The sequence below is a fragment of the Centropristis striata genome, chromosome 3 (genome assembly GCF_030273125.1).
Source record: "Centropristis striata isolate RG_2023a ecotype Rhode Island chromosome 3, C.striata_1.0, whole genome shotgun sequence".
Classification (NCBI taxonomy): domain Eukaryota; kingdom Metazoa; phylum Chordata; class Actinopteri; order Perciformes; family Serranidae; genus Centropristis; species Centropristis striata.
Window position 1 is genome coordinate 44,783,538 of NC_081519.1, and position 11,175 is coordinate 44,794,712.

The 11,175-nt window shown below is 35.2% G+C and overlaps 1 protein-coding gene across 1 annotated transcript in view; it reads right to left on the reverse strand.

The window, feature by feature from the left end:
- The window catches only part of cenpp (centromere protein P), a 161,318-nt gene extending 150,241 nt beyond the window's left edge, over positions 1-11,077 (reverse strand). The window contains exons 1-4 of the mRNA XM_059329897.1: positions 10,749-11,077; positions 2,606-2,794; positions 1,709-1,866; positions 5-93 (exon numbers count right to left, since the gene is read on the reverse strand). Coding sequence (XP_059185880.1) covers positions 5-93; positions 1,709-1,866; positions 2,606-2,793 — 435 coding nt within the window. The 5' untranslated portion in view covers position 2,794; positions 10,749-11,077. The remainder of the gene's footprint in view (positions 1-4; positions 94-1,708; positions 1,867-2,605; positions 2,795-10,748) is intronic.
- Between the last annotated feature and the right edge of the window lie 98 nt (positions 11,078-11,175).

Below are 11,175 nucleotides of genomic sequence, written 5' to 3' on the forward strand. Positions count from 1 at the left end.
TCACCTTGAGCTCAGAGAGCTGGAACTCCACGTGGAAGACCAGTTCAGAGCAGCGACCGGAGATACAGAGCTGCTGGACCAGCTCTCTGCTGCCTGGAACACAGAAACACACAGAAAACATCACAAGGGCTCCTTTAGAACAGCTGTTCTCAACCTTGGGGTCGGGACCCCAATTGGGGTCGCGAGATGATTTCTGGGGGTCGCCAAATCATTTTGGAAGTCAGCTCTGTCTCCACTGTGTTAAAGTGTTCATGTGTTTTAGTCTTTTTGGTCATTTAATGTCTTTTTTTTTGTCATTTTGTGTCTTTTTTGGTCATTTTGTTTCTTTTTTTGGTCATTTTGTTTCTTTTTTTAGTCATTTTGTGTCTTTTTTGGTCATTTTGTGTCTTTTTTTGATAATTTTGTGGTCAATTTGTGTCTTTTTTGGTCATTTTGTTTCTTTTTTTGGTCATCTTGTGTCTTTTTTTAGTCATTTTGTGTCTTTTTTGGTCATTTTGTGTCTTTAAGTATCATTTTGAGGTCAATTTGTATCTTTTTTGGTCATTTTGTGTCTTTTTTTGGTCATTTTGTGTCTTTTTTGGTCATTTTGTGTCTTTTTTTATCATTTTGTGGTCAATTTGTGTCTTTTTTGGTCATTTTGTGTTTTTTTTTTTATATTTTGTGGTCAATTTGTGTCTTTTTTTATCATTTTGTGGTCAATTTGTGTCTTTTTTTGGTCATTTTGTGTCTTTTTTTGGTCATTTTGTGTCTTTTTTTATCATTTTGTGGTCAATTTGTGTCTTTTTTGGTCATTTTGTGTTTTTTTTATCATTTTGTGGTCAATTTGTGTCTTTTTTTATCATTTTGTGGTCAATTTGTGTCTTTTTTGGTCATTTTGTGTTTTTTTTTATCATTTTGTGGTCAATTTGTGTCTTTTTTTATCATTTTGTGGTCAATTTGTGTCTTTTTTTGGTCATTTTGTGTCTTTTTTTGGTCATTTTGTGTCTTTTTGGTCATTTTGTGTCTTTTTTGGGTGATCTGAACTGTGCGTGTGAAATTCTGTTCAGTGAGCGGGGGTCTCGGACAACATGCGTGTTAAATTGGGGGTCGCGACTCAAAAAGGTTGAGAACTACTGCTTTAGAACATGCTCCATTTATTTAGAGTTTCCTTGTGAACAAACAAAGGACAGTTTGGATTCATCTGTTTATTTTTCCTCCCCTTGATTCCTGATTAACCCTCTGGACTCTGTGATCACGTGACGTTTAGCAAAAAAATCATTCAACATTGACATTCCTAGCTCATGTAAAACCAGAGATATGATAGTTTTAATTTGATAGAACAGAAATATTAGAGCGTTTGTGTAGCTCTCTGGGTAATTTCGCGCAAAGTTTGTTTTGAGTTGCAGCTAACAAGGAAAAAAAGCCTATAAATATAAACATGTTTTTATGGGACTTTTTTCTATATAGTTTTATTATATTTAAATGTTTTCCTTTTTATATGTTCATATTTGCATCCTATGTTTATATTTTAAAGTTCCAAAACAGTTCATTAAACATATTTATGGTTGTTATTGTAGTAAATAGAATCATTTTTCAACTGATTTTTGGGCTCAATATGTTGATAAAGTAGGTTAAAGTGAGAAAATAACTGTCAGATCATAAAGGTGAAGAATAAATGGAACCAAATATGGGTATAGTAAACATTTTCTATCTGGTCTGAGGATCTTACTGCTCCGTAGAGTCTTGGTGCTGCAGCTCTTCACACTGATGCTGTTTATTTGTGTCTGCAGCTTCAGGTCCTCCTCCAGCTCCTCCACCTCCTCCTTCAGCCTGGACACCACCTGCTCCGCCCCTCCTCCGCCCTTCTTCTGTCCACACAGATACCACCTGCAGAGACACACAACTCACAATCATCTGGGTCACACCAGGTCAGCAAAGTCAAATTGACGGCTGAGCCACCAAAGTGCTTCACATAAAAGTGCAAAAAAAATACAGAATTGACAAAGGTAAAAAAAAAGAAACAAACAAAAAACAAAACAAAATTAAATTTAAAATAAATGAAAGAAGATGGGATCATTTTAAAAGCACTGTGGGATTACTAGGGGACACTATTCCCTCGCATTCCCGGAGGAAAAAAAAACTTTAATTGAAGGCAAGAGAAAAGAGGAGGGTTTTTAAGTGAGATTTAAAAACATTGTCCATGTTTAGTTTGGTTTCGACACATGTATGAACACAGGTAAGAGGGAAGCAGCCCAAGAATACATTTATAGATAAAAACTATTCAGTGAGACTGCAAAGACGGCATTTCAGCCGTGGCATACAGAGTACAATGATCTGTACGATTTCCCAAACCAGTAATGAAACGCAGAGCACAATGATAAACACAATCCAACTTCTTCAGGCTCTGAGTTGTTGCAGTCATGAAAAGCAGATCACCGTAATCCAGTAGAGGCAAGAAAGTTACAGAAATCAAATATTTCCTTGTCAGATAGGAGAAACAAGACTTGTTTCTAAAAAAGAATCCCAATTTTAAAAGCGCTAAAAAAAAATCTAATGTATTATTATTATTATTATTATCATTATTATTATTAAAAGTGAAAGAGGATATGGGAGAAAAATAACTGACATGGCATCCTGTAAGTGTCCTCCACAGTGGAGCGTCCTGTCCTTCTGGTTGTCCTGCTGATGGTGCTGCAGAGCTTCAACTTCAGCCTGGAGATGCTGGATCTGATCCTCCAGCACCTTCACCTCCTCACTGTTCTCCTCCAGCACCTTCACCTCCTCACTGTTCTCCTCCCCCACCTTCTCCATCATCCTGCAGGAGAAACACCCCCAAGTTTAACTGGTGGCAGGCGGCACCAGTAGCCTCTGCCACCAGCATGAATGTGTGTGTGAACGGGTGAATGAGTCAGTCTGTAGTGTAAAAAACTTTGGATAAAAGCGCTGTATAAGTGCAGCCCAATTACCGTTTACTGGGTGAACATCAAGGTAATTATAGTTAACGAAAACTAATGAAATAACGAAAACTAGAATTGAAAAAATGTTTTTGTTGACTGAAATAAAAATGAAAACAAGACGTTAAAGAAAAGGGACATTTATTCCAAATTCACAATTATTATTACCAACTGTAAAACATAGAAATTTTGCAGGAATGCTACACGTATGAAGAATATGCATAAATGTAGCCGTTTTAAATGTCAGTTAACTCCTGCAAGTATAAAAAAAATGTAAATGTGCCTCACATTGGCTACAGTGCCGTTTATTATAACGAGTAAATGTTCTGTTACTTATTTTACTTACACTCAGTTAAACTTCAAAATAGGGAGGAAGTTTTTCCAATCTGTTAAATATAAAGTATAGATTCCTAATTCCCTAAAGCGTCGCTGACAGTCTAAAACAGTAGTTCTCAACCTTTTAGAGTCGCGACCCCCAATTTAACATGCATGTTGTCCACGACCCCCACTCACTGAACACAATCTCACACGCACAGTTCAGATCACCCAAAAAAGAAACAAAATGACCACAAAGACACAAAATGACTAAAAAGACACAAAATGACCAAAAAATACACAAAATGACCAAAAAAGGAAACAAAATGACCAAAAAAAGACACAAATTAACCACAAAAAAAAGACACAATTACCAAAGAAGACACAAAATGACCAAAAAAAAGACACAAAATGACTAAAAAAAAGACACAAAATGACCAAAAAAAAGAAACAAAATTACCAAAAAAGTCACAAATTGACCACAAAATGATAATTTTAAAAAAAAGACACAAAAAAGACACAAAATTACCAAAAAACATACAAAATGACAAAAAACACACACAAAATGACAAAAAAAAAGACATTAAGTGACCAAAAATAGAAACAAAATGACCAAAAAAGACACAAAATGACACAAAAAAGACACAAAATGACCAAAAAAGGAAACAAAATGACCAAAAAAGACACAAAATAACCACAAAAAAAAGACACAATTACCAAAGAAGACACAAAATGACCACCAAAAGACACAAAATGACTATAAAGACACAAAATGACACAAAATGACCAAAAAAAAGACACAAAATGACACAAAAAAGACTAAAATGACCAAAAAAGGAAACAAAATGACCAAAAAAAAAGACACAAAATGACCAAAAAAAAGACACAAAATGACCAAAAAAAAGACACAAAATGACACAAAAAAGACACAAAATGACACAAAAAAGACACAAAATGACCAAAAAAGGAAACAAAATGACCAAAAAAAAGAAACAAAATTACCAAAAAAGTCACAAATTGACCACAAAATGATAATTTAAAAAAAAGACACAAAAAAAGACACAAAATGACAAAAAAAAGACATGAAATGACCTAAAACACATGAACACATGAACACTTTAACACAGTGGAGACAGAGCTGACTTCCAGAATGATTTGGTGACCCCCAGAAATCATCTCGCGACCCCAATTGGGGTCCCGACCCCAAGGTTGAGAACCGCTTCTTCTTCTTCTTCTTCTTTGTGTTGTTTTATGGCGGTTGACAAACAACTTTTTGGTGTATTACCGCCACCTACTGATATGGAGTGTGGACCGGGACTTTACACCTTCCTGAGTTTAACTAAATAAAAATAATAATAATAAAAATAAATAAATAAATTAAATTAAAAAAAAAACAAAAACAAATAAAAAATAAAAAAAAATAAAAAATAACAAAAGATAAAGTACATAAATTATATTCTCTCTATTAATCTTGTTCTCCTAAGATACTGTAACAAAAAGGAAAAACATTTCTCCTCTGAACTTCTTTGTAAAAGATCCCGTAAATCAAAGTTCAACTTAATTTCTTTAAGGTTCAATATCAGTTCCCTTCTCTCCTGATCATACTTCTGACAATAAAGCATCACATGTTCTAAATTTTCTTCTTCATTACAATATTGACATCTTCCCGAATTTTGTTTTCCCATTTTAAATAGTGTACTGTTTAATGCTGTATGACCCAATCTTAATCTGGATATTATTGTTTCCTCTTTTCGTGTTCTCCCCACGCTTCTCATCACACCTACTTTCCTTTGAATTCTATATAACCATCTTCCTTTTCTCTCTTCTTCCCACTGCTTTTGCCACCTTTCTTTCAATTTGCACTTGATTATAGTTTTCACTTCTGTTTTACTAAATGGAACCCCGATATCAATATTATTCCTTTTTGTTGCTTCCTTTGCACATTTGTCCGCCAATTCATTTCCTTTGATTCCTATATGCGCTGGTATCCATACCATTATTATACTTATTCCCATCATTTGAATTCTGTATAATGTTTGTTGTATTTCTATTAAAACATCTGGCCTACCTTCTGATTTGTTATTTCTCACACTGATTAATGATGAACTGGAGTCAGAGCATACTACTGCTCTTAAAGGTCTCACCTCTTCAACCCACTGTAATGCTAGCAAAATCGCCAACATCTCTCCTGTATACACTGACAGTCCATCACTGATTCGTTTGTGTATTTTAATACTAAATTCTGGGACTATGAATGATATACCGATTTTATTAGTTGAGTTTTTTGAAGCATCTGTATAAATCTGAACATATCTATAATAATTATTTTCTATATATGTCTTTATTACTAGTGGATGTAAAATAAATTCCTTATCTTTGTTCTTTTTTCCCAGCAATGTTAGATCAACAATGGGATCAGGAAGTATCCATGGATGTATTACAGAGAGTGGTACCGTTTGACAAATATCTATTTCATTTACTTCAAGTTCTTTTGCTTTCTGCTCAATTACCCATCCAAAACTTTTTGTTTCTCTTCTCTCTTTCTCCCAGCATTGTTTCAGTATATCTTGTGTTGGATGATCTTCATTATGTCCTTTTAGATTAACCCAGTAATTTATTGATAACTGTGTTCTTCTTAATTCTAATGGCATTTCTCCCATTTCCACTTGTAATGCTGATGTAGGGGTTGTTCTAATAGCACCTGAGCATAGTCTCAAAGCCTGATACTGAATATTGTCTAACCTTTTAAGAGATGTGTTTGCTGCAGAACCAAATACTACACAACCATAATCTAACACTGACCTGATTAATCCTATATAAATGGTTTTCAGTGATGTTCTCTCAGCTCCCCATTCATTTCCTACCAGACATCTCATTACATTTAAAACTTTCTTACATTTATCATTCATTTTCTGAATATGTACATTCCATGTTATTCTTTCATCAAACCACAAACCCAAAAATTTGAATTGTTTCACTCTCTCCAATTCTTGATTATATAATCTAAGATTTAAATTACCCACACTTCTTTTTCTTGTAAAGAACATTATCTTTGTTTTATCTACAGAAAATTTAAATCCCCACTTAAATGACCATTCTTCTATTTTGATAATAGCCTCTTGCAATTTATTCACAAGGAATTCCAAATTCCTACCCCTTTTCCAAATTGCCCCATCATCCGCAAAAAGAGAAAATCCCATCCCCTTTTCTACACTCATAAAAACATCATTTATCATAATAGAAAATAACAAAGGACTGACTATACTCCCCTGAGGCGTTCCATTTTCAATAACTAATTTCCCTGAATAACACTTCCCTATTTTAACTTGAATAGATCTTCCCACCAAAAAATCCTTGATCCACCTATACATTGGGCCTTTAATCCCTAATTTGCTTATTTTAATTAATAATCCCTCTTTCCACATCATATCATAAGCCTTCTCTATATCAAAAAATATGGCTACTACACTTTCCCTATTAATCTGAGCTTTCCTTACCTCATGTTCTAAACATAGAGCAGGGTCCATGGTATTTCTACCTCTCCTGAATCCACTTTGGTATTTAGATATATAACCTTTGCTTTCTACATAATATGTTAATCTTTCATTTATCATTCTTTCCATTATTTTGCATACGTTAGATGTTAATGCGATGGGTCTATAACTCCCTGGGTTACTACCATCTTTTCCTGGCTTACATATCGGAATTACAACCGCTTCTTTCCAAACTTGTGGTAACCTTCCTTTTCTCCAAACCTTATTATATAGCTCCAGTAAGATGTCTTTAGATGATTCACTAAGATGACTTAACATGATGTAACATATCTGATCTTTCCCCGGTGACGACATCTTAGTTTTCTTAAGAGCACGATTCAGTTCTGCCTTTGTAAATGAAACATTTATTAAATCATTGGCATCCTCATCTTGCAGTAATAGCTCCTCATTCTCATCTATTGTAGCTTCCCTTCCTTTCCGTCCCTCTTCACTTATATTACTAGCGCTATGAACCTTGACAAAATTCTGAACCAACATCTCTGCTTTTCCTTCATCTGTTGTTGCATCAGTTTTATTTTCAGTTAAGACTGGATACCCATATTCTCTTTTAATTCCATTCATTCTTTTAATCATTCCCCATATTTTACCTATTTCTGTTTCTCTTCCTATTGAATTACAGAATTTCCTCCAATAATCCTTTTTTGCATTTTTAATTATTTTCCTCACATTTGCTTGCAACCTTTTAAATTCAATAAGATTCTGGTAATTATGAGTTCTTTTTAATAATCTAAATGCTTTATTCCGAGATTTTATTACATTATCACATTCCTTCGTCCACCATGGCACAATTTTCTTTTTACTTCTACCTCCCTTCCTTTGAATTGTTTGCTTTGCTGCTCCTATAATAGCTTCACAAACTGAACGATTTAATTCATCAACATCTTGATTAACATCTACTTTTTCCATTTCTTTTTCACTAATATGCTTAAATTTTTCCCAATCAACATTACTAAAAACCCATCTGTCTCCTCCAGTCTCATACTCTTCCAGCCTCACGCCTGTTTCTATTATTATAGGATAGTGATCACTTCCCACTGTTGTTTCTTTTACAATTTCCCAATTACAAATACCTGCCAGTGTTTCTGACACTAAAGTAAGATCCACGGCAGACTCCCTACCATTCTTAACATCAATTCTTGTACCTTTCCCATCATTGAGGCATACTAGGTTTTTAATTTCCATCATCTCTTCAATAACCTCTCCATTTTTATCATTATAACTATCCCATAATGTACTATGAGCATTGAAATCTCCACAACAAATAATTTTCCCCTCTAAATTTACAGTTAATTCCTCCAGTAATTCCATTGAAAGCTTCTTACAAGGATTGTAAAAGTTAGCTACTTTGATGAAACCATCTTTTGTCCAAACTTCAATCACTATCATTTCCCACTCTTTCCCTTTCTTTACTATTCTATATTGCATTTCTTGTTTTACAAATATTATACAGCCTCCTCCACTTCCCTCCACCCTATCTCTACGTATACTATCATATCCTTTAATTACGAAATCTAATCTTGTTTTAAGCCAAGTTTCTTGAATGCATATAATTTCTGGTTTATTTCTGATCCCGTTAATAAATCCTTTAAATTCCTGACCGTTTGCAATTAAACTCCTTGCGTTCCATTGTAGAATAATCATTCAGTCTAAGTCTTGTCCCCAAGATCCCCTGATTTCCCCACTTCCTCAAGTCTTCTGTTGATTTGTTCCCATGATATATCTTTCATATCCAAAATTTTTCCGCTCCTTTCACAATTATCTTAATTTTCTCTGTTTTGTGTTTAACTTGATCCGCACAGTTGATCACATATGCTACAAACAAAATCAACTTGTCCACATCTAGTTCTGTACTCCTTATTGCTTGCCCTCTCCGACCTCCTCCTGATCTTGAGCTTTCAATAGTTTTGTCTGTTTCTTCCTTTCTCTTTTGTCCTTCCACTGTCTTTACTGCTTCAGCATAGCTTATGTTGTTGACTGTTTTCACTTGTTGAATTTCCACTGCTCTCTTCCTCACTTCGCAACCCCCATATGCCACATTATGTTGGCCCCCACAATTACAACATTTAGCCTGCACATTATCTCCACATTCCTCAAATTTGTGTTCCCCTCCACATTTAGCACACCTTTGTTTTCCTTTGCAAGCCATGGCTATATGCCCATACCTCTGGCATTTGTAGCACCGAAGCGGAGGAGGAACATAAGGCCTGACTGGGAAACTCATACATCCTATCTTTACTTTATCCGGAAGTATCATTTCCTGGAACTCCAAAAGGACTGATAAGCTTTCTTCTCTTTCCCCATTCACTGTTCTCAACAGTCTCTTTAGTCTCCTCACCTCACCTCCCTGAATACTTCTTTTGATTTTTTCCAAATCCTCATCAATGGCAATGCCAGTTATTACACCTCTAGACACTTTGTTTTCACCCAGAACCCTTCTTTCAGTCACACCCTTCTTGCAAATATTTTCGATATGTAACGCTTTATTTCTCTGTTCCTCATTTCTGCATTTCACCAACAAGTTCCCATCTCGAAGGATCTTAGCCATTTCTACCTCTCCCAACTTCTTTTTTAACTCCCTTGTCAGCGCAATTGGACTTAAATTTATCTTCTCATCTTCCTTCCTGAACCTAATTATTATTTTAAATTCTTCCCTTTCTATCTTCCTGCGAACCGTCCGGTTATCCTCCTCTGAACTATTTCCCTCTAAACCTCTTTTATTGTTCTGACTAGCCGACGCTCGTACATCCATTCCCTTCCTCGTATTCCTTCGCCCTCTTCCTCTATCAACCGGAGACCAATCATCAAAATTAATTTCCTCTTCTTCCTCTACTACCTGTGTGTCCATCCCGATCCAGTCACACACCAGTTTATGTCAAAACCGCTCCTCTGCCACGAGTTTGTACTTCGTGTCTTATCGGTGTTTTCACGAAAACTCCCGAGTGCTCAGCTTCAGACCTTCCCAAACAATTTCCTCCAACCGTTGAGAACCGCTGCTCTAAATCAGTAGTTCTCAACCTTTTTGAGTCGCGACCCCCAATTTAACATGCATGTTGTCCGCGACCCCCACTCACTGAACACAATCTCACACGCACAGTTCAGATCACCCAAAAAAGAAACAAAATGACCAGAAAAGACACAAAATGACCAAAAAAAGAAACAAAATGACCAAAAAAAGACACAAATTGACCAAAAAAGACACAAAATAACCCAAAAAAAGAAAAAAATGACCAAAAGAAGACACAAATTGACCACAAAATGACCAAAAAAACACAAAATGACCAGAAAATACACAAAACGACTAAAAAAAGATATAAAATGACTAAAAAAAACACAAAATGACCAAAAAAAGACACAAATTGACCAAAAAAGACACAAAATGACCAAAAAAAGAAAGAAAATAACCCAAAAAAGAAAAAAAATTACCAAAAAATTCACAAAATGACCAAAAAAAGAAAGAAAATAACCCAAAAAAGAAAAAAAATTACCAAAAAATTCACAAAATGACCAAACAAAAAGGAAAGAAAATGACCAAAAAAAGACACAAATTGACCACAATATGACCAAAAAAACCCACAAAATGACAAAAAAAAAAAACCCACAAAATGACCCAAAAAAGACATTAAATGACCAAAAAGACTAAAACACATGAACACTTTAACACAGTGGAGACAGAGCTGACTTCCAGAATGATTTGGCGACCCCCAGAAATCATCTCGCGACCCCAATTGGGGTCCCGACCCCAAGGTTGAGAACCGCTGCTCTAAATGACCAGATAAATGCGCTGTGAAAAGGTAACCATGGTAACGAGATTATATATTTTATATGATTAACGTTAACTGACGTTAGCTAAATCTGATTTAACTATCATAAAATAACGATGATTCAAACACAAAAAAAACAACCCTAGATGATGTTAGACAAAGTGACACTTCAACAGTTAACTTACCGTGTTTGTCTCCGTTAAAATATCACTTTAATTTAATAAATGTTTACTTTAAAACGCTTTTTTAACGTTAAACTGTTACTTCACTCTGACAACCAAAACAGTTCGGAGCTTCCCGCCCTGTCTGGACTCTACCACTTTCCACGTGTCGGGGGGTGGGAGGAGAAACTATTACTGTGAAGAAGGGTGAAACAGTGTTCCCCTCTTCAGATACAAACACAGCACAAGTTTATAGAGGTAATTATAGTTCACATTAGAGCTTTTTTTTGCTTCTAAAAGGCTTCAAATAAAAATATTTCCGAGATGAAAATTGTGAGATACCCCTCTTCATTGACAGACATAATGATGACAACGGTTTTAGACCAGACTGTACCACTTTCCACGTGTAGGGGGGTGGGAGAAACTATTTCTGTGAGGACGGGTGAAACAG